At 47.5% G+C, this 27,362-nt stretch overlaps 1 protein-coding gene across 1 annotated transcript in view; it reads left to right on the plus strand.

Moving 5' to 3' along the window:
* The first annotated feature begins 2,804 nt into the window (after positions 1–2,804).
* The window catches only part of LRP8 (LDL receptor related protein 8), a 1,426,130-nt gene continuing 1,401,572 nt past the window's right edge, over positions 2,805–27,362 (plus strand). The window contains exons 1-2 of the mRNA XM_069642168.1: positions 2,805–3,001; positions 9,721–9,849. Coding sequence (XP_069498269.1) covers positions 2,935–3,001; positions 9,721–9,849 — 196 coding nt within the window. The 5' untranslated portion in view covers positions 2,805–2,934. The remainder of the gene's footprint in view (positions 3,002–9,720; positions 9,850–27,362) is intronic.

The raw sequence follows: 27,362 nt of genomic DNA on the forward strand, positions 1-27,362 counted from the left end.
AGATAGGCATTCTTACCAAGTTTGTTAATGCATCACTGAAGGAAAGTTACGTGCCTGCTAAATTAATGAGAGCATGGATTTCACCACTAGATAAAAAACATGGACTTGACCCTTTTACACAAACTAATTACAGACAGATTACCAATCCCATTTTCTTGCTTAAAATCTTGGCTAGGGTGGCATATGAACAAATCCTTGAACACCTAACTAACATCAAAATTCGTAATAAATGGCTATCTGGTTTTAGACAGGCTATGGAACTGAATCGGCCTTACCGGATCTCAAGTCCAGCATGCTACAAAGTAGAGATAGCGGTCAGGCCATACTACTAATGCTGCTGGACTATTGGCCGCATTCGACTTGGTTGAACACACACTGTTGATCAACAGACTTAAGGAAGTGGCTAACTTTAGCGATACTGCCGTAACCTGGGTGAGACCCCTTTTAGTAAAAAGATCAATTAGGGTTTGCCACAGGGGGCTTGCGTTTCACCATCACTCTATAATATTTTCACAGACCCCCTTTTTCAGATACTTGAGGACAGGGGAATATGCTTCACAAACTACGCAGATGACACACAGTGCGCTGTTCCCCTAACAGGAAAACATGATGAGGATTCACGTGCCATCAATGATGTGAACGGGCTGTTTCAAGACTGGATGCTAGAAAGTGGCTGGCACTAAATAATGACAAACCTGAATTGATGGTAATAGGCAAAAGTGCAACAATTATAAAATTGGAACTTGAATATTATCACTTTCAAATAGCAGACTGCAAAATTGCTACCAAGCAAAAAGTCAGAACTTTGGACCAAAATCTTAACATGAAAGCTGAGGACAATAGCGCGGTGTCAACCTCAGCTTATTACATTAGGCTACTAAGCCAATCTGCCCATATCTTACAGAAAAAGGTTGTGCGATGGTGGCCAGCTCCAAGGTTGACTATTGCAGTAGTCTCCTGGAGGGTCTTTGAAAGGGTGACTGCGTTAGACTTCAAGTCATCCAGAACAGTGCTGTCAGGGCAATAGCAGAATTGAAAAAATATATACAAATATCAGAGGCCAGAAAAAAATTACATTGGCTTCCTATCGATGACAGGATAGAGTTATAGAGTTCCGCCTGCTGACAATAACCCACAAATGTCTGGATAGATCCAATCCACAATATCTTGCCAAAACTATCAAGAGGAACCCTGTGCTTAAAACTCTCAGATCCAACAACACCAATCTGTTGGTGGTATCGGCAGCTGCGATTACCCAGGTCAGCAAAAGTGTGCTTTTTGTATAGCAGCACCAAAAGCCTGGAACTGCATCCCTCCTGATTTGAGAGAAACAAAATCACTCAATTCCTTCAAAGAGAAACGTAAAACTTTCTTATTTAGATAACTGAAGGCGTTGTAGAAAGGGTGGTCAATGGTTGGCTCCATGAGCACCTAGGCGTGTATGTTTATATGTTTTTAACATCAGAAAGCGCCCGTATGCCTCTGGGCCATTGGTGTGTGCTATACATTTAAAAATGTATATGTAAATATAAAAATAGGGCAATGCCTGAAGTTCAGGGCCAACATGCTAGTGCAGACCCGTTTTTGTTTTGCTGAAAGTGGGCCCATCTGATAAGTTACTTCACTGTGCAGTTAGTATTTGTATTTATTTACTCACAGTGTAGCAGTTACAGTTGTTAAAAAGCAAGTACAGGACAGTTTGACCAGTGTTAATGGATAATTGTTCTTTAAAATGCAAAATGTGCAACACATTTTAACAAAAATGCCCCCCTCCCCTTGTGTACTAGTCAGTCTGTCACAGAAGGAACAAATTGCCATGGGGCTAGTGGGCTGCTTTTTCATTGGTGCCAACGCCAATGTAATGGCCAGTCCGACCGTCGAGTGCTATCGCCCCTCATGCACCCAACAGTCCCCCAACCACTGTCCCAACAGGACTGCATATATCCAGGGCTGGCTTTAAGGCGGCAGCGCCCCGGGCAGGTATACACAAATGTGGTCAATCCCAGAGCGCCTCTGGTTATGGGGGAGGGAGGGTCACATTTTACAATAGACACTGATGAAAAAAACATTAGCGGCCTGTTATTAGCGGCTCCCGAGAGCGGGGTGCAATTTATTCCAATTGGGCGCTTGCCACACCTTCTCCCACCACGCCAGCTCGCGGGCGACCTCGAAAGACTCCCTGAGCTGGCGTAGCAAGGGGTGAGGTGGGGGGAGCGGAGGGGGGTTGTCTAATAGTGCCCCAGGCGGCCTTGGCCCAAGGCTGTACCTGCATATATCTGTATTAAAGATGCGTTAAAGTGTGTCCTGTGCTGTTATTTGGCCATGTTATCTCTTCCAACCCCCGCCATCATTCTATTCACTGTATTCACTTCTATATCAGGACTTTGGAAAGGTGTGTAAGGCACCCAACGATGGGATTGTTCCATACATCAGTATCCCCTTACTTTACACACAATTAAAGGCATAAACACTTGATTTACGGTGATTTCAAAACTTGACTTAATGCGGTGTCCATCCACCCTTCCTTTTAAACGAATGAATCATTCGTGCATTAGTTTGGGGAGCAGAAGGGGTCATTCTGTGACGACACCTGTGAGGTACAGGAGACACCTGCCCGGGCCACAGATAAGCTGCTCAGGCCAGCCACAGCCTCGCTCATTCAATCGCGGTGCTCAGTCAGCGCGGCGCTCTCTCGGCAGTCAGTTCCCGGTCAGCCCGGTTGGGGGAGGCTGCGACTGCTTTCAGCGCAGCTCGGGAGGCAGGGGAAGGAAGGGGAGAGGGACGGATGTCTCCGCCCAGAGCGCCGCGTCACCCTCCCTCATTGAGAGGCACGCTGGCGGAGGAGAGACGGGCACCGGCTGCAGTAAACACTCCTCTTCGCTGAAAGCCAGCACGCCGGGTTCCATGCACAGGCAGGGGGGATAAGGAAAGACAATGTGGCGGGGAACGGGACGGGCGATCACCGTGTGTCTGCTCCTTGCCCATCTGCACCTGGCGAAAGGTGGGTCTGCATGCTGCCTCCGCCGGTGGCCGGGGCTGTCAGAGGGGCGCGCGTGTGTGTGTAGAGTACAGGCTGCCTGCCTGCCATTCATTGCTTCCAGTCCCTGGGATTAAAGAGCTCACGTGAGGCTGGCAATTGGCACTGGACTGTAACATGGTACCCGGCTGTGGACGCCTTCGGATGTGTGCCTGTGTGGTGTATAGCGAAGACCCTGGTAGTACGTTCTCCCCTCCACCCCCCAGAGCTACCCATCACCGCAAGAGGAAGCAGACATTAGCTGCGGTAGAGGCTGGGCCTAAAGGGGCGGCTTTGATGCAAACTTCATTGTTATTTATATGTGTGATATGGCGGGTAAGGGAGACCTGCCCCCAGTCAGTTTCAACTCCTTCACATGTAACGTGACAGGATGCACAGCGTGTGTGGTTGGGCAACGTGCTGTGCTGCCATGATGAAAGGTGTGTGCATGTGTGATTTCCCTGGCAGTCAACCCTTCCCGTTGTTTACATGCGAGATGCTGGTGGAGATGTGAACACTTGCGGCATGCGCTGGGTATTGGTGGGCGCGAGGCTGCCGTTCTTCCTTGTCTGCACATGCCGTGTTCATTGCAAGGTCGCCCATTCACACTGTGCCTTTGTTCACAGCCTTGGCTAATATCGGCGGCACGGTGGGCTGTGCCCCTGCTTACAGCGGCACACGGGTGGGAGTATATGGTGTTCTGGGGGCCAGGGGTGAGCTCTGGGTCCTCGCGGACAGCTGCACTAGTGTTGCAGCAGGGGTCTTCTGTGTGCAGGGTTTCTGCAGAGATGGGGGGGGCGTGGTACTTTTGGGGCAGGTAGACAGGCATAGCCTGGTGGGAGGTGCCTTCTGAGAGGGGTGGATGGTGTCCTACACTGGGCTGAATGGAGGGTCCTAAACACTGCGGCAATAGGGTCAGGGGAGATTCTGGTATCGTGCGGGGTGGGAGGAGGTCCCATCAGGCCATTTGCTGGAGCAAGGCTAGGGGGGAAATGTGTGGGATGAGGGATCTTCTGGTAGGTGTGTATATGGGCTGTTGGGGGCAAGTTGCTAACAGAAGTGAGGTATTAGGTCCTCAGAGGGCAGGTGGCATGCAGCAGTATGATAAGAAAGCACCCCCTGTTGTGTTCAAGTAGTGAGGTGAAAGGCTGGCAGGCTGGCCGGTAGACTGCAGTGGTGAGATTAGAGGGGACCCAGTGAGCAGCTCTGGTGGAGAGCGGAGTGGGTGATGAGCTATGATTGGGCTGCAGTTGCGGTGTGGCAGGGGCAGGTGTGCTGCAGTAGCGGGGTGAACAGGGGACAGGTGTGCTGCAGTTGCGGTGTGGCAGGGACAGGTGTGCTGGAGTAGCAGGGTGAACAGGGGACAGGTGTGCTGCAGTAGCGGGTGAACAGGGGACAGGTGTGCTGCAGTTGCGGTGTGGCAGGGACAGGTGTGCTGCAGTAGCGGGGTGAACAGGGGACAGGTGTGCTGGAGTAGCGGGGCGAACAGGGGACAGGTGTGCTGCAGTAGCGGGGCGAACAGGGGACAGGTATGCTGGAGTAGCGGGTTGAACAGGGGATAGGTGTGCTGGAGTAGCAGGGTGAACAGGGGACAGGTGCGCTGGAGTTGCAGGGTGAACAGGGGACAGTGCACTGCAGTAGTGGAGTGAGTTGTTCTGCAGCAGCGGGGTGAACAAGGGACAGGTGTGCTGCAGCAGCGGGGTGAACAAGGGACAGGTGTGCTGCAGCAGCGGGGTGAGCAGGGGACAGGTGTGCTGCAGCAGTGGGGTGAGCAGGGGACAGGTGTGCTGCAGTAGCGGGGCGAACAGGGGACAGGAGTGCTGCAGTAGCGGGGTGAACAGGGGACAGGTGCTGCAGTAGCGGGGTGAACAGGGGACGGGTGCGCTGGAGTTGCAGTGTGAACAGGGGACAGGTGCGCTGCAGTAGTGAAGTGAGTTGTTCTGCAGCAGCGGGGTGAACAAGGGACAGGTGTGCTACAGTAGCGGGGTGAGCAAGGGACAGGTGTGCTACAGTAGCGGGGTGAGCTGGGGACTGGTGTGCTTCAGTAGCAGGGTGAGCAGGGGACAGGTGTGCTGCAGTAGCAGGGTGAGCAGGGGACAGGTGTGCTGCAGTAGCGGGGTGAGTAGTGGACAGGTGTGCTGCATTATGGGGGTGAGTAGTGGACAGGTGTGCTGCATTATGGGGGTGAGTAGTGGACAGGTGTGCTGCAGTAGCGGGGTGGGTAGGAGGCAGGGCTTTTCAACCTTTTCACTTGAGACGGGCCTCACGCCTCAGGGTGGCTCCCAGCAACTGCCCCCATGATGCCAGTCAGCAGTCTTACAACACATTAATACATATCTTTATATATTTTGTTCTGTGGCTTTAAATGTGCGCTTTGCTCAACTCGACTTACAAGCTGTGTTTGCTGTAGCCCTTCCGGCTGTCACTTCCCTCAGGTTATGCAGAAGTGGGCCTATCACCTTGTTGTCTTTTAACACAGGTTCCTTCACATCAGCCCCTTGCTGACAAAGCATGGGTTATAGCTTTTTAGTGGTCATTTTTGTGTTTCAGTTCCTTGCTGGTTGGCCATCACATGATAATAGACGGCCACTAACTTTATCTTTGTCGCAATTGTAATGTATATACACCACGGGTGCCTCAATCTGTTTTTGCTCTAAGCAAGGGGGAGGGGAGCAACCATCATGTTGAAATGGACCCCCACGTATCTTTAGCCAGGCCTGAGAGGGGACAGGCGTGCTATAGTAGTGGAGTGAGTTGGGAACAGGTGTGCTGCAATAGTAGGGTGGGATAAGATCCTACCTACCTCAGTTGAATTCTAAGCTTGTCAAGGGGGACAGCCATATGTGGAGTTGGCAATATGTTAAGGGAAAGATTATTGCTGACCTTAATGTCAAAACAGTTTATAATTCACCTGTTGGGTAGAATCCTTTGATAATATTGTGGTACACGCCCCTTCTATTAAGAGAGACAGTGTAAAACGGATGAGAACATTGCCCAGAACTACCTACTATCTCTGCATGACAAGCATAGCTTGTCAAACCAATGAAGGAGACTTTGAAGACCCTACTAGGGGGGGGGGCAATGCCCAGCTGACCCCAGGGATGAAGGACATCCCCAACTTGCCAGCAAATGCAGTGCATGATGGAAAATTGATAGCTAGAATAACCAGGGATACTACGGCTCCCAACAGGAAGCTTAAGGCCACCCCGGCGGGGAAGGAAATTTATAACAAGAAATTGAGTATGCCTGGGATTCAGGCCCTTAATTTAAGAGAGTGTATTGTGGACCACATGCAATTTATTTTGACTCATGTTAACAGACCTGCACAGTGGGAATCCAGACAAGCCTTAAGAAACAAGGTTTTCCACTGGTTACAAGCAAGAGCGGGGTCCGGATGTATTAGAATGCAGGATCTTAGATTCCTGCAAAGGCTAAAAGTCAAGGATTGGACCATAGACCATGATGTTATGTTGACTGTGTTGTGGTAGGTTGTGGGCCGAGTAATCTCCCTGCATTCCTGAGCCAATGTAAAATTTTGCGGAACTGTCTTTCTACCTCTAATGTTAGAAATATTTTGGATAATATATGTTTTTAGAGGTAATGCAAAATGTTTTTGGGGTCTGATTTCTTTTTTGTGTGTAAGGCCTGTCTGTATTTGTATGCCTAGTGCCTTTATGCCTCCCGGCCAACTTGGCGCTATATAAATCAAATCAAAAAGTGAGTGGGCTGCAGTAGCGAGGTGAGGGGTCCATGCAGGGTGAAGCCTGCAATTGGGTGCAATTGAGAAACTCTGAAGCCCGAGGAATTTTATTGTTTAGCATTGTAGGGAATATTTAAAAGCACTGGTAACAGTGTTCAGTGTCGGTGTCATAAGATAGCTCACTGGGTTAAGCACCCGCTTATTAGTTCTATGTGTGATCTGCAGATCCCAGGTTTGACTCCTAGCAAAGCTTTCCTCCATTCAGGGTTGTGAAATGACTGGTAATATTTGTATATAACATTTTTTTAATGGGTTTAGATAAAGCAATCCATAGTAGATAATTTAGGGTTGGTGGGTAATGCACTGGCCAGAGGGGGTGATGACAGGAGTCGAGCAACAGGAGGCGATATTCTAGGGCCGTGTAGTGAGAAGATCCCACTGGGGGGAGGTAGGAAGCAGTACTGAGGTCTGGGGGGGGCTGTGGGAGTATATGAGCTGCAGTATTAAGGTCTGAGGGGATCTTGTATGGCCTGGGGGCTGCATGTGTAGGGTTTGGGGTGTATCTTGAGCTGCAGTAGTGTGGTTAGGAATTATTTTGGGGATAACTGGGCTGCATTGGAGATGTTGGGAAGTTCCCTTTGGGGTCATGTAGGCTGTCGGAATTTAGAGCACTAGGGACATTGTACTGCTGCGCTGATCGGAGTTTTGTTTGTAGTATTTGTTTGTAGTATGTGCTCTGCTGCCAGTCGGTAGATTCCCATAGGACAATGCTCCATTGCCCCAAGTTTTGAAAAGGTAGAGTTGTGGTGGGAAGCAATCATATTAAAATTAAAAGTAAACCTCTTTGGTTCTTTGTCAGATTTCAAGAAGGAAGTACGATCACTCTGACCGCCCCCCGTGACTGCAGAGGCTAACAGGCCTGCTAGCGTGCTACCCAGCAGAACAACCAATTGAAGCTGTACACAAGTACTTACCAAGCCTACTTGATTTTATATATATATATATATTGCCTTGATAAAGACCTTTTGTGGGGTTGAAACATGTGTCAGCACCTTGAACACTAATAAAATCAGCCATGGGAACCAACCAAAAACATGAGTAATACTTCCTTCTTGAAATCTGACAAAGAACCAAAGGGGTTTACTCAGAATTTTAATACGATGTTCCGGTCTCATCTGATTCCCACCACAACTCTTCCCTTTGGGGTCAATTTGCTACAATAGTTTGTTAAAAGTGGGGTCCCATAGGTTCAGGTGTGCCACAGAAGTGGGGAAAGAGGAGTTCTTCTGGGGGTAGGGTGGTCCCCAGTGGTTTGGTATTAGGAGCTCCCTAATAGCGGAGGTTGAGGCAGGACTGTGTGTTGGCCCCCTGCCTGTTCAACCTCTATTTATCGGAACTTGGTGAGTGTAGGGAGATGCACGTTTTGTTCCACCTAGGATTGATGATTTGTCCGTGTGCTATGTGATTTACTCCGATGATGTAGTATTACTGGATAGGACACTGGTCGGATTGCAGAGGCTGGCGAGAGCCATTGAGGGCTATGCTAATTTAAATGAATTAGTTATTAACTCTATAAAAAAAGAATTACATACGTTTTTATTAAAAAAAAGTTTAGACAAACAATGTGATTGTTCTGTGATCAACCTTTGGTTACAAAATGAACTTTATTTACCTTGGCTTTGTCACGGATGCAAATTTTAACAGAGGAAATGTAATAATTGGGTTAAAAGCTAAGGCCATACAACTGGCGGCACAGATTAAGAGGATCTATATACAATTTTGCTGCTTCTCACTTGTGGTGGTCTTGGGTTTCTACACATTAAGTTATGCCAGCACTAATGTATGGTGTAGAGATATCAGCTGTATATCATTTAATCGACTGGGACAAAGGCGAGGCGGTCATTTGTCAGAAAGCATTGGGTCTACCTGATTGCCTTCCTATTGCTCTCTCCACCTGGAGTTGGGATAGGCCTCTCTGTTTCTCACAGTTAAATGGACAATGCTAAGTCAGTACAGACTGTTACTAAGTCCTACTCAAGGCTCCTTGTATACTGATCTGGAAAATGTGATGATTGGGTCAAATTACCCTCAGAAGAATCATTTTAAGAGGGCAAGTGATTTCATTTTAACAGAATGCGGTTTGGGGATTGATCACCGGGTTTGTAACCGCTTGATGGTAAAGAACGACAATAGAAAAGGTGAATTCCTACAAACAACACTGTAGTCTATCCCTTATGGACAAACCATTGGGTTATTTACCACTGTATCGGACGAAATTCCCAAATTCATTTTGGCATGGTCAATTCCTCAGACTAAAATTGAACTGCTGTTGACCAGAGAGATTTGTGTAATTAGAGAGGGCAAGACACAGAGAGAGTCTGTAAGCCAGGGTCAATGTATGTTGTGTAATACTCCAAATGTGGTTCAATCTAGGAAGCACATATTGATCGAACTTGGCTCATTGCAAGAAGCTTGGTTAGCATTGCTGAATAGATCTGCACATACTTTGAATTCTGACAACGCAATGGATGTTTTACAGACTCGCTAGTCGTGAGCACTCGTTTCGATAGCATCATCGCCAAAGTTGTTTAGTTTAGCAGGTGTGATTAGTATCTGTGTTTGTGAAATTTCTTCATGAAGTTTGCCTATTTTGCAGTGTCTACTCCTTTGCACAGTAATGATTGTTTTTCACAGCACTAGTCACTCCACTCGTTTCTTTCGAATGTTTTAATGTTACTCTAGGTAAGACCTAGATTGTTATGAAAAGTGCAATTTGCATTTTATTTTAATTCTTATGTTCGCATTTTTTCAATGTGTATAATGATTTGATTTATTTATGTGTCAATAAGATCGTATGGATTATGTGTAACGTTGAATGGTTTCAACCAGAATCACAATAAGGTTTTTAAAAAATTAGGAGTTCCGCTGGGGGTTGGGGGTGCAGATGAACCACAGTAGCGGGATATTATATGGGCCTAACAATCACACCTCCTGCTCTTTCCAGAGATCACCGAAGACTCTACTGCGTGCGAGGATAACCAATTCCAGTGCAAGAACCAGCGCTGCATCCCTTCCGTCTGGAGGTGTGATGAGGACGATGACTGCTCGGACAACAGTGATGAGGAAGGCTGCCGTGAGTACCCAGGGGTCCCTGTGTCCGCAGTTCTGCCATTATGCCCTTTTAGACTTGCTGTGTGGGTAGAGGGGTGAAGTCTGGAATCCACTGAATGTGCTTTAACCCTGATGTACAGGCAGCTGTCCTCTGTAACGCCCACCGGCAGACCCCTTCCTACTTTGTAAGGGCCCGTAGTATGGCCTCTTTCTTCCGCTAGTAGCAGTTGTGAGCTTTGCAGAAATCTGGAAGCGCAACACAGGCTTGGAGGAGAATTTTCTGAGTGCCTGGTAGGGGACTGTCTCGGAGAAGCAGTGGGCAGGGCGTCATATTTCCGCAAGTCTTCCTTTTTAACGTCTGTGACGCACTTCAGTGTGTGAAGCTGTTGGGAGTGACATCAGCAAAGCGCGTTACGTTTTAAAGATGTAGTGAGATCTCTGGTATTTTGGGAGTGTTCTTGGCCTTCAGGACGTGCTGGCTCTTCATGAGGGCGCGACTTTTGTAATTCATTTATTTTAACAGCAGTGTGTGTCAGTACTTTGTGAGTTCTCCCCGCCAGTGTGTGTACGTCCTTGGCGGGCTCGCTACTACTGACGGAAGAAGCTCTTCCCCCCCCCCCTTCCCCCCGGCCGGGGACAGGCATGTCGCTGCCAGCGTGCCAGCTCACGTGTACCCTCAGCCGGCCCAGGCCGGGAAGTGGGAGGTGCGAGTGAAAGCGCCGCGCCCGCCCAGTGCACCCGTCTTGCTGTGATTGGTTGCCTCAGATCTCCCAGGTTCCTATGGGCGGGCCGGAGGGCAGAGGGGCGTGGCGCGCGGCTTCCGGGTGCCGTTGGTGCGCGTGGCTGCCATGCATGAGAGCAGGACGAGTGCCGAGTCACTGTGACGGTTGAGCTCATGAGGGAAGGTGTGCGGAAATGAGCTCTGCTGCGCGCCGGGCTCTGGGTGGCATAGAAACGAATGCCCGTGACTAACTTCTGCACACCTTAAACCTGTTAGGGCAGAGGCGTGGATTTTCATTTGGGTTCATGTTGTTTTTGAGCGGATGGGCTCACGGAACTTAATAGGAGCTATTATTTTTATGGAGCTGAAGATTTGCAGGGGGGACGGGTAAGAGGGTTCCTTATGAAAATGTCCAAAAACATGGTTAAAAATCAAGTACATTTTCAAATTAGTCTAGGGGGGATTTCCTCTCCAAATGAGTGAGCTGAGAGGTATCTGTTGTAATGTGTCGTAGGTGTGCTGCGGGTGGCAGTAGGCTGGACCTGGGGTCCAAGGGGTGTAGTAGGTGTGCTGCGGGTGGCAGTAGGCTGGACCTGGGGTCCAAGGGGTGTAGTAGGTGTGCTGCGGGTGGCAGTAGGCTGGACCTGGGGTCCCAGGTTAGTGGTGTGGAGTGTTTGGTGTGTGTCTGGTTTAGGTGGTTGGTCCTGGTTGTGTTCCGCGCCTGTGGGTTGTGTTCTCTATGGTTCGGGCTTTCGGTAGTGTTGTGGTACCTTAGGGGTGCTGTGGTGAACTGTTTCGTTGTTGTGCTTGTTGTTGCTCTGTGAGCTGTGTGGTGTGTGCCCGGGGGTGGCAGCCCTGGTGTCCTAGGGGGCAGACTAGGACGGGAGGATGTTTGTGCACTGAGGGTTGAAGAGTGTTAGGTAGTTAGCTGTTGTGGACGCTGGGTCGTGGCAGGACCTAGGTTCCAAGGGGCAGCTTGGAACAGGTGGAGGTACGTAGTTTTTTATTTTAGTTTCTCGAAGGTTGTCCAGTTCTGTTTATGGAAGGAGTGAGCCCTTTGTAGAGTGCGTTGGGTTCCTCTTTGTTTTGTTATAAAGGGAGGAGTGGAAGTGGTGTAGAGTTGGGTGTAGAGTTGGGCGTAGGACTTGGTATAAGGGTTTGGTTGACACACATGTGTCATGTTGCCCTACATGTTGGCACAGTTGTTAGTATCCTGGGGGTGCCATGTAGGTTTTATTGGGTTCTTATTCCTTTGGTGGAGCACTTTCCTGTTTCCTTGATCTTCCTTGGAGTGTCCGGAGTTTTGGTGTTCTCTGGGGGCAGTTTCTTGTCGCCAGTGGTGTTACTAGTTGGTGCATTACGTGCTGGCCACACGTACATGTAGGGGTTTTTGTCTGGTGATGGTTTTGGTGTGATCATTCTCTTGTTTCCAACAAAGTAAAGGAGGGAGAAGTGTTGTAATGTGTCTTACAAGCTGAGTGGATGACATCACTGCTGAATGGAATGTAGTGATGTCAGTGTGAGAGGAGTGTTGGTGTGTGAGGGTTCTAAGCTTGGCAGTTGGAGTTATGCTGACTTGGAAAGGACATGCCAATGTTTTGTTCCTGGCTTTGAACTACAATAAATCTACTTAATAACTTACCTGCTGGCTCGGGTGTCCATCAGCTTCCAAGTTATTACAGTATCCAGCTAAAGCAGTGTCCCGAATGGTTGGAATGGTTTTAAAAGAAATATGTAGAGCGAGAAAGAGAGATACAAGAACACAAAAAGTAATCCGCTTCAGAAATCGGTATTTGTAATTAATTGTGTATTACCCCAGGGCTTCTGGAAAGACACGCTAGTGCATGGTTGAACACATTTGTACAATATCAGTCAAAACCAGCAAATGCACAATTTGCTAAGTCATCAAACTTCCCACTGTGCCACGATTGGTCCACAGTTTGAAGGTGCCCTATTGCACGCTCCAGGTGTGCATAGGTGTCGGTGTGTGCTCTGTGAAGTGGCATGGGCAGCACTCCCTATTGATCCATCCTGCTTGAGCCCCTCACACGTTTTTGCACGTGGGTCCCATCTGGATGGAAAAGTCATTGGTGCTGTCAGACTAAGAAAGAGCTGGTGGTCCATGCTCACTGCATCTTATTTGCTGACCCCTCAGTCAGTATTTCTGAAGCGCCCTTGGCCGCTACTTATGGGGAAGAAGATGAACGCTGGGAGATTAATTCTAGTCCAATGCAGCTCTGTGAACTTGGCCAAACACTATGTAGTCTGACGTCTCCAGCTCCACGTGAATGCGTCGCCTGTCATTTTGAACACGTCATTCATGACTATTTATAAATAAAGCAAACTGCGCAGACGCATTTGAACACTGACCACACTGCAAACAATTTTGTGAGCTTGGCTTATGGGTGTCGGATTTAAATGGACCTTCACTTAGGGAGTTTGGGCCCATTTCCACCCTTGTTGTCTTCACGTGTGCTAATGAAAGACGGGTGAAGAGAAGGCCTCTCGTGGCCCTATTTATTACAATGTATATTAGAATGTCGCAGAGTGTGTCGCTCATTGTTGAGCTGTGAGGAAAGTGCTGGAGAATGATCAGTAGTGTGATGTGAATGGCTGGGGGACTCGCTGTGTGAGAGAGACTAACAACTCCTGTTCATGATCTGAACAGTGCCTTTCAGGGTTGTGGCGCAGAGTATGATTATCAAGGGCATGCTGTTTGGCATAGTGTAGGATTATAACCAGGACTGTTCTGTACTGTGAGGGTGACTAGGACTGCACTGTAGAAAATCCTGGATGAGTAATTAGGGCTGTGAGATAGACAATGAACAGGAATATCCATAGCTGGGGATACGGAGGTTTCATTGTGGAGGAATTAGTCAAATACGAATTCAACACATTTTTAAATATTTTTTTATCCAATATGGCTTGATGTATGTGGGGAGCATAATCGTGATAATTAATTTAGGGTGGGGTGGGATTATGGGGGTCTCCCACCCCCCCCCTGCATATATTTGTGGCCAAATTGAATTCAAGAAAAAAGAAATCGACAATCGTATTTGTTGAATTGTTTTCGATCTGATCACAATAGAACCCATAGCTGTGAAGCATAGACAACAAGATGAGCCGGGAGTGTGTGAAACAACGCTGGGGACAAAGCTTGGTGTAGATAATCTGAACCTTGCAGAATATGTCCTAGACATACAATGTCCAGTGTCTGTCACTGGCCTTCAGACCCATCTATCCATTCTTATTTCCATAGGAAAGCATTGAAGTCACAGCATTGAAAGGGTTGTAATGTCCTAGTGCTGCCGCACCATGTATATGACTTGGGTGTATTAGAACACGAAAACATTTAATTGCTAATTTCTCCAACATTATAAACACTTGTGATCATTTAAACATTGGGAACTTTCCAGAACCAATCATGTTACCTCCCTTTAGGTGATCACCATGTATTCTTTCGACTCTCGCACTATTTATAACTCTTACACTATGAAACCGTTCTCCGTCTATCAGTGCTGTGACCACACATAGCTGGACTACGGCGGCTCAGTCTTTCTCTAAGAATTTGGCCAGATCCCAATCCTTGTGGTTCATAATCTTTGATGTAAGAAAGAGGTGAAAACTACATCAAAAGAGTGTGTGGGTGCAAAAGAACTCTGGGAGAAGCATAGGCCTCAAAACTGGCAGCCCCTTAAAGAGGATGTTGGAACTGTAGCCAACCTCCTTTGAAGCGGGCAAGATGGTGATAGGTGCAAGAGATGGCACGCTGTGCAGTGAAATTTGCTATGGTTGTTCGCTTTCTATATTTTCTAATTGAAATATGGCATCAGAATTGTAATCTGAATGCTTTCTCATGTGTTTTGGCCAGTGGTCACTCAGCAGGAATGTGCGTGGGAGAAGATTAACACATCCCAGGATGCGCCCAGCATTTGTAAAAGAGGAGATAACGGAGGGACACTTTATTTTATTTATTTATTTTTTAGATTTGTAAAGCGCACTGCAGCCCGCAGGCATAGAGGCGCTGAAAGCGGTGGTAAGAAGGCTTGATTAAGGGTTACAAAAAAGCCGCCCCCAGAAGAGTTCTTAGAATATACATACAGTGTTACAAATACATAGGTCCTAGGATGTGGACACAAAACATGCACATGATTTGAAGAGACTAGTCTTGATGGCCTTGCGACAGGCAGTGCGAGAGTCACGTAGTCTGATGTGCGGTGGAAGGGAATTCCAGAGGGTGGCTGCCATGGTGGGGAAACTAGTGCCACCAGCACGCACTGTGCGGGTTTTTGGCACAGTTATCAAGTTGGAGTAGGCCACTCTGGAGGGCCTGGAGGCACAGGGTTTAGAGAATCTCTGGCCGAGATATTTAGGGGCCTGATCGTGAAGACATTTGTGCGTGAGGGCAAGAGTTTTGAACAAGATTCTTTCCTTGACCGGTAGCCAGTGGACCTGACGCCTGTGGTCAGCGATGTGGTCCCTGCGTGATAGTCCAGTGGCAGCCCTAAGGGCATTGTTTTGTACTAGTTGAAGTTTAGCACAGTTTTTTCCTGACGTCCCTATTAGAAGGGCGTTGCAATAGTCCAATCTTGAGCCAATGATTGCCCTGGCGATAGTGAGGCAATTCTGTTGGGAGAGGTACGGTCTGATTGCGTTGAGAAGTTTGGAGTAGTAGGCTGAGGAGGATGCAATGGCAATGACCTGCCTGTTCATGTTCAAGTTCGGGTCCAAGTAGACACCCAAGGTCTTGACCGTTTGGGAGACAGGGATTGGAATGTTATCTATGGTGAAGGAGTTGTATTGCTTGTCCAGCTTGCCCAAGGTGGACGAGGATCCAATCAGCAGAAGCTCGGTTTTCTTGCTGTTGAGGCATAACCAGTTTTCTGCCATCCAAGATTGGATCGTAGAGTAGATGGAATTGAGCTTGTTCAGGTTGGACAGGTAATCCCTGGAGAGGGGGATAAGCACCTAAGTGTCATCAGCATAGTTCGTGTATGAGATGGCCAAGGTGTCAAGGATCTTGAACAGCGGCCTCGTGAAGAGGTTGTAGAGGGTTGGGACGATGCATGATCCCTGTGGGACGCCACATTGGATGATGCTCGGGTCAGCGCAAGAAGAGTCGGAGAAGACCTTCATTGCTCTGTCCTGCAGGAAAGAAGTTATCCAGTTGCAAGCAGTGGGGGAGAAGTTGGCTCCGGTGGCAAGATGGTGGCAGAGGGTCTTGTGATCCACCAGATCGAAGGCAGCTGATAAGTCCAGAGGAGGAGTAGAACAGGTTTGCGTGCATCTCTGAGGTCGTCATCTGGTTGTTGAGGTCAAGAAATGCCGTTTCGGTGCCATGTTTTGGCCTGAAGCCTGACTGCCGAAGACCAAGAAGATGGGTTTTCTTCAAGGAATTTTTGTACTTGCAGGTAAGCTGCTTTGTCCAAGAGTTTTAGTAAAAATTGGACAGTGGTAATGGGCCTATAATTCCCTGGGACCGAAGGGTCTAGGGAACGTTTTTTGAGGAGCGGACGAACCCATGCTTCCTTGAGCTCAGCTGGAACATGGCCAGACTTGAATGAGGCATTAATGAAGGCAGTGATGAGGGGGGCAAGGGCGGGGGCACAGTCCTTGATCACCTGAGCTGGGCAGCTGTCCCCTTTACAATTGGAGGGCTTGATGGGTCTAAGGAGGGCAGCGACTTTGGTTTCAGTCATGTCCTTCAACTCAGAGGGGCTTGGCTGGTGTCAGCTAATGGAACAGGGGAGCCAAGGTTTTTGGCTAAGAGGTTGTTGAGTGCCTTTTGGTGTGCAAGGATCTTGGCGTGAAGAGTGTCCAATTTATCCAGCATGGCGGATTGAATTTTGTTGCACCAGGCTTCATCTTTTAGGAGAGTGGGAGGGGGGAGGCAGGGGTCTCCAGATCTCTAAAGATGGTGAAGATTTGTTTGGTCCCTGATTTGGCTTTTGAAATCCTACAATTGAAGGAGGACGCCTTAGCCTTGATTATGGCGTTTTTGTATTCTGTGGATAGGGCCTTGAAGGTTGCTTTGGTGGTGTCTTTGGGGTTATTCTTCCAGGCAGAGAGTGCAGCTCTTTTTTTGGAACGTAGCTGTAAGAGCTCCTGGGTGAACCAGGCATTGGTATGTTTGACTTTTTTTAGCTTTTTTGAGGGTAAGTGGGGCTACAGTGTCCACGGCTATGGTGATGATCCTCTTGAAGTCTTTGGCGAGTACTGTTGGATCATTAGAGAAGGGCGGAGATAATGCAGGTACCAGGAGATGTTTAGTAAGGTTCTCCTTTTGTGAGCTGCCGAGAGCTTCTGGTGAGTGCGGCAGGGAGCGAAATCGCTGGCCTAGGCGGCCCTTTAGATTTGGTGATGTCAAAACTAATGCAGTGGTGGTCAGACCAAGGGATATGGGAGATGTCTATGACCTCAAGGGTGCATTTGTGGTGGGCAACCCAGTCTAGCGTCCGCCCTTTAGAGTGGGTGGGCCTGGAGATAGATTGGGAGAACCCAAGGTTGGAGAGAACTTTGTTGAGGGCAGTGGCGTGGGAGTCCTTAGAATCATTGAGACCGAGGTTAAAGTCCCTAGGAGGATAACTTTAGAGGAGCTTTTTAGATTGTCTGAAAGTGAGTGGATTAGGACTTCCTGGAAGTCAGTGCTCGGTCCAGGCGGGCGGTAGACAACATGGAAAGCAATGGTACAGTTGGCTGAGACTGTGATGGTGTTTTCCGGGAGGTGGGAGAGGAGAAAGTGTAGGGGTGTATTCTCAACCAGAAATGTGGAATATCTGTGATGTGATCCTGATTTGAAATCTGTTGAGTGGGAACATTTTAACGATATTAAATGCTTTTGTATCAAGTCCTAGGCTCTCGGCCAATAGCATCTTGTTATGAGAATGCAAAGAACACAAAGTGCTGCTAGGTATAAAGATTGTTGGTCTTGAGTCTTTCGAAAGTGCATTGGGATAGTGCATTGTAACGATATTTGGGGAAGGGTTGTCCGCTCTCGGTGCAAATAAGTTCAGCAGATTGACTATTAATGGGATGTGGCTGCATAGTACACTGCTAGGGTGATCAAATGAGAGTAAAGATGGGCGAAATATCCATGGTGGGCTAGGTGGGCTTCGCCTCTGGACATTTTGCCCACTACTTTTGGGGAAAGATCATTGCTCCAACCAGCAAACAAAAAATGCTCCAGAAGAAGCCTGCCATGCTTACAAACGTTCAAGCCAATCAGGAGGCAGTTGGGCATTAGAGTGTGTGAAACATTCCCATCTCTTAATTGGCTCAAATGTTTGTATGTCCAGCCTGCCCCACGCTTTTCTATATTGTGGGTGTGGTCCAATGAAAGAAGTGGGCGTGGTTTCCACCACCTACTTCTCCGGTACTATCAGTGGGATTCTTGCACATCTCTTGTGACCAGGTCACCCCTCTACCAGTCACAGGCTTTCATTTAGCAAACAAATGCATTCTGGCTGTGCTAGTCTTGTTTTACTTCATTTGGACGCAAGTCCCCGATTCCAATGGCGTGCAAAAATCATATCTTCAGAGAAAAGTGGTGCCCACAAAATCTGGCATGGCCTGGCCACCCTATTCCAGGAGTCTGCAAACTGAGGCGCCCAGATGTTCTGGACTGCAATTTCCATGTTCCCCTACCATTGACTGTGCTGACTAGGGTTGATGGGGTTTGTAGTCCAAAGCATAAAGTTCGCCTTATGCACTGTGCCTGCCCATTGAGGAACACAGCAATGCTCACTTGCAGTGCTGCAGTCGCTGCTGCAAATCCTGATATTCTTTATATGGGATGGAATCCGTGGTACACTAGGCCTGCCCTGTTACAAATTCAAGAAGATAGTATCTGGGCCGGGCCCCAGGAAGCACACTTGTACATTGCCATGAAGTACTAGTGGGTACGAACTCTTCTTTGAGTTGCATTACAATGTAACACTTGAGCGGGTTCATTGCAAGGGCAGTCGCCCTGCACGACTCTTGAGATACATTTGTGAAGTAATGCACTTTTACCAAACACTTGGCACTGAACATTTTAAAATGTATACTTTGCACCAACTCAATGTGAGGGCAAAACGAGAGCAATTCCTGTGTTTAGTGTGGTTCATGCAGTGCGCAACATGTTCTATTGGAAATCCTCTGCGACCACACAAGGCAGAGGCCGCTGCAATTCTAGGAAGCCACCTCGGGCGCCAAATTAACTTGAACTCTGTTTATTAAAAATCCTGACACTGGCCATGGCACAGAGCCAGTAATTTAGTGTTTGAAAACCTTTCGTCATGTCGTTCTCTATTGGACCACGAGACCCGAGTTCTGCCCTGTTTTGGCTGCTTGATTTAACTGTGCACATTCTGAAAGATCATCTCCTGGTTTGGCCTCCACTTATAGGAGAAAGTCCTATTTACAATGGCGGTTTCTTTCTCCCGCTGAAGTCGCTGACACGTTGTTTTCTTTTAGTTGTTTTTTGAAGCTCTGCAGACGGCAGATCTTTTTATGTTTTGGCGTGTAGGTATCTCTAGTGGAGCAAACATTATTGGCGTGGACAGTGGTTAAAAAAGGCGCATGAATACAACTTTGCCACAATTTAATTGTGATCTGCAGAGAGGTGAACATTTTGAGAGTGCCTTAGTTGCAATTGGTTGCTTTTACTGTCGATTTAATGGAATTGATGCCGGATGTGATGTCCCAGATTCGTAGAACAGTGTTTATTTTGCTCTGTTAGTTTTGACTCATGCCGACGGCGCTAGCCACCTGTGTGTGAACAACTCTGAGTGTCATAAAACGCATGTGTGAGCTTGACACTTTTAATGGCCACTGTTGAGAGGGGCAAATATGCCAGGTTCATGACCACTGGCAAAAGGTCGCTGTTTTCAGAATCCTTCTCTCATATAGGTTTAAAAAAGCCATTTCTTGAGCATGATGCAGTTTATCTAAATATCGATCACATTAAGGTGATTAGAACATCATTTTCGGTGCCTTCAAAAGTCCGTCTGAAATATAAGGGGGTAACTGCCACTATCAAACCAGTAATGTACTAAGTTTGTCTAATGTTTTCTACTGTACCGTCAGAGAAAAACTAGTAGTAACATGTTATTAATTTGATTGGGATGGAATTGGTGAACATTGTAATAATACGTACAAATTGTAATGTTAGAAATACATCAATGGGACGGCACATTTCTACTTATTGGAAAGCCACAATAGTTGGCTTTGCCAATGCTAGTTTTGTTTGACATGTGTGCCTGTTTTCTGTGAAGCACTTTACTGATAAACTATGGCATGAAGTGTATTGAAGCGTTTGAAGTTACGTTTGACAGCCAAAACCTGTTATTTTTTCCCAAAGCTTGTTTAGTGCACCTTTGCCTTGCTGCCTGTGAGCGGCACTGTCTTGATGGTTCAGTATTGGTGACATTGAGCCCACCCCTGTCTTTACTTTCGAAGTGAGGGGCACGTTGAACCAAATAGGAGGCCTGGTGCAAGATGTCTGCTGAGGTGGGCCATTCACACGCACTCTGGATGACAGACACAGGAGCCATTGCCTCTCCAACCTTCCCTTTATTCCTCCAGACTCTTACTGATTTCCCTCTTCCGTCGCCCCTCCCTTTCCTCCCGCTTCCCGCTCCCTCCCATAGTCTCGAGCTCTCCCTCTTAAAGGGGCTAAGTCCTTTTTCCCTTACAACATATTGCGGGCAGCTTTTCAACCAGTTTGGGGGCCTTGTGTAGTCGGGGCATCCTTCGCCAGATAGGCTGTAGGGGTGCCAGTTATGTCCGTGCTTAACTGTGCTCTGCAACGTTGTTTTCGCCGGGTCTAAGACACAAGCAAGTCGAGGCAGCCACTTAGATTTTTAAAAGTTTTTTTTCAGCTTTCAGAGCCGACTAAATGGTGAAATAAATGCCCCAAAGAGGTAGCGGTGGCAACAGAATTCCAGTCGCAAACATTACGAGCTGGAGTTTCCATTTAAGCATACAGCTCTGTCTCACTTGGAGCAGGTTAACTCTGTGTGCCAACACCAGGCACAAGTGTGGTTTTCATGATAAAAATAGCCCACCACGATGCTAGCCATTTCCAGACTCTGGCTGGCGGAAGTGAAAGTCTGAGGTGAAGCCTTTTCCCTGACGTTTTGTTCGCCTTCAGCATGGCCGAAGACTCGAAGAGGCTCTGGTGTGCAAGAGGGCGACACGTGCCCCTCACTTTTACACTGAATTTCTGAAGGGAGCCGGATTTGAAAGCCAGTACACTCGTTAAAGGTGACTATTTAATGCCTTGTCGCTCTGCAGGCCTAAGCAGAGTTCATGGCTTACCAGCCCCTCCATCCCCCCAATTGAGCGGTTGTGTAGATATTCGTTTAATTGTGTCGCTGTCTTTGCCGAATTTCTGGGCCCGTTGGGCCTGGTTGTAGAGCCCTTATGAGAAATGGAGGGCTTGCTTAAGGAACCACAGCTGGCAAGTGGCCCCATGTCATGTGCAATGCCTTTAGCCTGGATCTAGTTGGATTAAGAGCCAGCCCTGGCTCTTAATCCAACAGTCCTTTGCATGCTGGATCTTGAAGGCCCATTAGTTATAATGGGAAGAACAAAACTACAAAGGGCCACAATGTAAAGAGCGGATGTTTTAAGAGTCTGGTTCAGCTCAAGAAGCCACACATGTCATCCAGCCACTTGACAACTACAACAATATTGCAAACTTAAAAACTGCTGAAAGCACAATGGGTGTCAGTCACATGTGGTAGACATGATATGGGGTCTAACAGACAGCATACAATAGCGACTTTGGACACATTTGCAAATCAAGTCAAATCTGGAGGAGCGCCTTAGCTTGACCTGGTGTTACCACATATTGGGAGCTGGAGCCGGGAATCACGTGGTGTGGTGAGGGGCGGAAGCAGGGAGTGGATCACTGGGCCCCTAGTTCCGAAGTACACCATTTAGGGGTAATTTCTTTGTAACTCAGGTGGTGATTTCACAAGGTGCTCCATGGCTTTGTCAAAGGGATCGATCATTAGTGGCTGCTGAAGTAGAGCTTAGAAGTATACGAGGCTAGCACATCACTGCTCTCATGGGACGCGTCAAGGTTCAACCATTCATTGAGCGCCCTCTTGCTTTAAATGCCCATTGCATCTTAATAAATTGGGTAACCCATTAAAAAAAAAATTGCTGTGCTTCTCAGGAAGCTGGAACCTGTTTCTATCCTGTAGCACCCATTCATTCTATTTCACTGGTTCTAAGAATAGCACATATGCAGCCATTAGCACCCATGCATTCATCAACGTTATCGCACCCATTTATTTATCCAATCGCACCCATCCACACCAAGTCTATACAGTGTCAACGCTATTTCATCCATTTCTCACCCCACAGTCGGTCCCATCCATCGAATCACACACACACGCCCATTTTTCCCCCTTAGACCACAGGTACACCCATCCTGGGCACACTCCTACCCATCCACCCTGCTTAGCCAGTGCTTGCTTAGATTTTACGTGTTCCGGTTTGACCCATAATTCCTGGGTGAGATTATTCCACAGTTGAGGGCAAGCATTTCTCTTTTTGCTGTGGTTTGGTCCTCTTATTTTGGAAGAGTCTATTTTCCCAAGTTGATCACTCTGCAGAAAGTAAACAGGTTACCTATAAAGCTTAATCAACTAGTGGCGTGTCGCATTCAGTGGCCTGTGTGATGCTAAACTCGGTTCCAAGTCTAGTTCCCATTGTACAGTCTTCTGCAACAGACCACCATCATTATTGTCTCTGGTGGGATTGTCCAGAAAAGGCCACAGGTTTCACACGTTGCATATCACCTTCCGTCCGTCCTTATATGGCTGAGGCAGAGGGCCAGGGCTCCAGAAATAATATGCCTGTCTGCTTATGGAGCATGTATGTCTAAGAGCTAAATTCTTAACGAGGCGATCTGAGCTCTAATCCCTGCTCTACCATTTAGCATCAATGTGTTATTCTCGCTAAATTACCCCCTGTGCTGAAAGCCCACTTTCTGCCACTAATTGTGGGCACTCGGGCTTCCTGTCAGTAAGTGGCACTCTGTATGCAAGGACCCCTGATTATGCATATTTCCATTCCCTGACCCTACTGTACCCGTTGTAGGGAAACTGGGTACTCCATTTTCAGAGTTTGGCCATGAAGAGAACTTGGCTACAATTCAGGACCCACGTGTTGTAGCATTGCATTGTGGCTTTAATTTTATCTTGTGAAACCAAGCTTATAAAACACGTGTGTAACCTTTGTCGATGGTGCCGGGTGGATTGGCCTACAGGGAACTCTGGAGATTTCCTGGTGGCCTTCTGCACACTCAGCCTTTTTTTGCATGAGTACCCTGGTTTTATCACCCTGCTCCGTCCATCTTCCCTCATTTCCTCTATCGCTTTGAATGAAAGACTGTATTGAAAAGTTACCAGTACCAGAAAGCGTCTCACAATAGGATACACGATGCAGTGACTGGACGGGAGTGATGAATTGAACTGTATGGGATGTGGATACGCGCTGCAGGCTATGATGATGGGGGGGGAGGGGGTTGGCCCATATCACACACGGATACACAATGCAGCGTGTGATGGACAGGGAAGGATAATTTAAACGTACCCCTTGCGGTTACACATTGCAGTATATGATGGACAGGCAGGGATGTATCGCACATGTATACGTGATTGTCGGGGATGCATGAATTTGACTATATCCCCTATGGATGCACGCTGCAGTCTATGATGGGCAGGGAGTGATGAATTGAACCATAGCACACGTGGATATATCATCAGTCTATTTTTGCCGGAGCTGCATGAGTTGAACCATATTACATATGGATACACAGCGGTATCCAGTCGTTGCATCGAATACAAAACATTGAAAACCAAAAGCATCGAGGAAAAAAAAGCATCAAATGCATTTTTTTCAAAGGTAAAGGTTTTATTTGAATTATAATGGGTTTTAAGGGGTAAAAAAATGAGAAAAAAGCATTCAATGCTCTGTTTTCGTTGCTTCTTTTAGATGCTAAGGCATCCAATGCTTTGGCATTCGATGCAATCACTATAAACCTACACAACACAGTCTAGGATGGGAAAAGTGGGGTAAGTGAAACCGTATCACATCTGGCTGCGATGTATTTAATGGGCAGGCAGGATGAATCACACAATGTCATATTGTAGCATTCTCTTGAGAGAACACCCTTAACTTGTGGAGATCCTCCCTCTCCCGCCCCCCCCCCCAATCGAGGAGCCCTACAATATTTTTCTGAAGCTTTCTTTTAGCGCTGGCCTCTTGAAGACTTGTATAGAGCCTTGTAAATCACTCCACAACTCCCCTGTGACCACAGTGAACCAAGAACTAGGCCGGGGTATAGAAAGAATATATGTTTATTTTAGTTATAAACTCAATGAATAATAATTTTGTTCAATCACAGCCGCCACCTTCTTTGTGGCAGAAAATACTGTTTCAATTACAAAAAACACTTTTCTTTATTTACTTTTCTATGAAACCGGCCCGATCCCTCCTTCAGAACCCAGCATAGACATTCTCTGACACACTGCCTGTAAACACACCTGCCCGCTAAAAACCATAACTCCCAACATCCGTTACTGTCTCTTACACCCGGATCTCGACAGGCCCAGTCCGAGTCAAGTTCTCACCTCACGCCGACATCCTACAACAGACAGCCCAGTTTCTCCACTCTCACTCTGAGACCTGCAACCCTCCACAAATGGCTGCCGCAACAGGGTCGCTCACACTTCAAATCTAGGAACTACTGTCCCACCTTTCTGCTGTACAACACATTTAACACGTGAGGCCGAATTCGACCCTCTTCCTCCCCTTATTCTCGTATTTCAGGCACAGAGGTCAACCCAACCAACAGGCCTTTACCTACCACGGGTGTCAAGGCCGCTCCACAATGATGCCCCTTCACTCCACAATGCAGGACAATGAACCCCTCCCCGCACGAATCTGGTCAATGCCCCCGCTAACTGCAGAGGTCTAGAACCTTTCGCCACTCATTGTATTCTCTCCCTCCCAAGAGTTACCACAAGCATAAACGCCCGCCTAGGCAACCACATTGTCCCTTTACCGAGATCCAGATCCAAGCGACTTGCACTCCCCAACACACGACGATCAGAAACGTCTGCTTAGTAACTACTTTAAGGTCCACCTCTAAGCCCTCAGCAATTACTTTCCCAAAAAAACCCGTAGGCCACTGAACACTCAGGTCACAAAACCCCCTGCCCAAGAGAATGCCATGATGAGTCCTCCCTTCAGCTCCAAAATGCCTCTTAATAAGGTAGTAGCTAATACGATTGCTCCCAGCCCAACCATCAAGCACGTTCCCTATTCACCCCTTCTATGTGGTCTCATCAATGCAATATTTATACGCCCTCGACATCCATGACTTCATCACCACGAGTAATCTTGATATCCTAGCCACCACTGAAACATGGTTGCATGCTGCTTCAAGCCCTGGCCTTTCGATAGCCATCCCCCCAGGCTTCACAATCTTCCATTGTGACAGATCTACTGCCAGGGGTGCACTCCTAGCAAGAGATTCCCTACCTATCGTAGTCTGTAATTCCACCAAGCCGGAAAATTGTGCATAGTGTCTATTAATTTAACCCTCTCAGACTCTGATACTATCACAATCTGTATGATGTACCACCCCCCCAGGCCCAGCACCCTCATTTGAAGAGAACATCGTACACTCATTGGGCACAACATTAATCTACTTCTAAAATGATTCTCTTGGGAGACTTCAACCAAGCATACAAGGACCCCTCTGATCACGCTGCAATGTCACTCGTTAACTCTCTGAATGCACTAGGCTTCCAACATACTGTTACCTCCCCTACACACAACAGAGGACACGTCCTAGATTTGATCGCTGACCTAAACTGCCAGGTTTAACTTTATGCATTTCACCATCTCGCCCACTGCCCATTCTACACCGATACCCATTCCATTACCCCTCCACCCTTTCTCGTAGCTCTAAGAATATCATCAAAGAGTGGATCACCACCCTGCTAAAACTAGCTCTAACCGGAAACTTCCCTTTGCTACTGACCCTACCAAAATTGCTGACCTGTACAGCAAGACCCTGACGACAGTCATTGACACTATTGCCCAGCTAAAACCACACAAATGCAAACCATCGGCACATAGCAAGTCGTGGTTCACATCACTCTAAAAAACAGCAACCTAAAGTCGACTGGAAGAAATCACCTTCAGAGGCTAAGAAACTACTGTTTTCCTGTGCTGCCAAACAATATAAAAAAGCTATGCTCTCTGACGAAACCACTACCTAAAATGGCTGTTTTGCCAATGCAAGATCCAACACTCGTGAGATGTTCTTCATCCTAAGGGAATTGGAAACCCCTACCAACTCCCTGCCTCCATCATGAAAGATAATTCCTGGTGCGCTAATATCCAGAATGCCATGTTCGCAAAAATTGAAACCCTACAGAGAAAAACGGACTCCAAACAAGCCCTACTTAAACTCCTGCACTCCTACACCACAGCCACAACTACCTCCTCCCCCAAACTCCAAGATCAGCCTTTGTTTCAATTCACCAATGTCTCAGAAGTCGATGTTAAAACTATTGTAAAAGGTCTCAAACCTTCTCGATGTAAAGGTGACATCTGCCCTGCAACCCTCATCAAAGATTGTGCTGAGATCTTGGCACCTATCATAGCTTCCTTCATTAATGCCTCCTTCTCCACGGGCATTGCCCCCACTAGTCCTGAAGAAGCCCAGGGCCTCCTTCTCATCAAAAAAACCCTTGCTTGACCCTTCCATTCCTACCAACTACCACACAATCACTACCGTCCCCTTTCTATTAAAAATTCTGGACAGAGCAGCCTATCTGCAAATTCAAAACTACTGGGAAGCAAATCAGATCTTGGGGATGCAGAAGTCGGGGTTCTGCCTAGGCCATGGCACAGAATCAGCGTTGCTGGATCTGAAAATGCAGATCGATTGGATCAGGGATAACGGAAATCCTGCACTAACGTTGCTCCTAGACTTGTCAGCTGCATTCGACTTGATGGACCACAAAATCCTTACTCTTCACCTCTCTTCTGCAGCGAACGTTTCCCCCGGAGGCCACAAACTGGATTGACTACTTCTTAAGAGTCTTCTGGCTATTTGCAGAGAATGCCAGCGCCCCCCTGTATCCATCACGTGCGGGGAACCTCAAGGATCCTGTGTATCCCCAACCCTTCACACCATTTTTACAAAACCACTATTCAACCTTCTAGTACACAAACTATACCGATGACACACAGATTCTACTCCCCCCCCCCCTCTCTGGAAATTACTTACAAGACTCTGCCACTCTAAACTCTATTTACCCCACCATCCAGGCTTGGTTTGCCACCCACCATCTTTGTTTAAATGACAACAAGACTAAGATCCTGCTGGTCGGCACCCCGTCGATGATGAAGAAGCTCGATCATCAGTACTCTTCCTTTAACATTGACAGCACTGTGATACCAGTCTCACCTTCTGTGGAAACGCAGGAGTATACCTGGATGACACTCTTTCCCTCACACAACAAGTTAGCAAGACCCTTCCTTTCCCGGATAGCTGCCTCACTATAGCCAGGGCTACAATAGGATCAGAACTTGTCTACTGTAATGCCCTATTCGCGGGCACCTCTGTCTACAACATCAGAAAGATGCAGGTTATACGAAACAACGCATTAAGAGCAGCATTGAACATCCCTAAATTGGAGCACATCACAGCGGCAAGAAAAAAAAGCACATTGGCTCTCTATTCGTGAGCGGATTCTCTTTAAACGCTCCCTAACACCCACAGATGCATTTCCAATGAT

This window comes from Ambystoma mexicanum, chromosome 1q, assembly GCF_040938575.1.
Source record: "Ambystoma mexicanum isolate Mex_15411 chromosome 1q, UKY_AmexF1_1, whole genome shotgun sequence".
NCBI lineage: Eukaryota > Metazoa > Chordata > Amphibia > Caudata > Ambystomatidae > Ambystoma > Ambystoma mexicanum.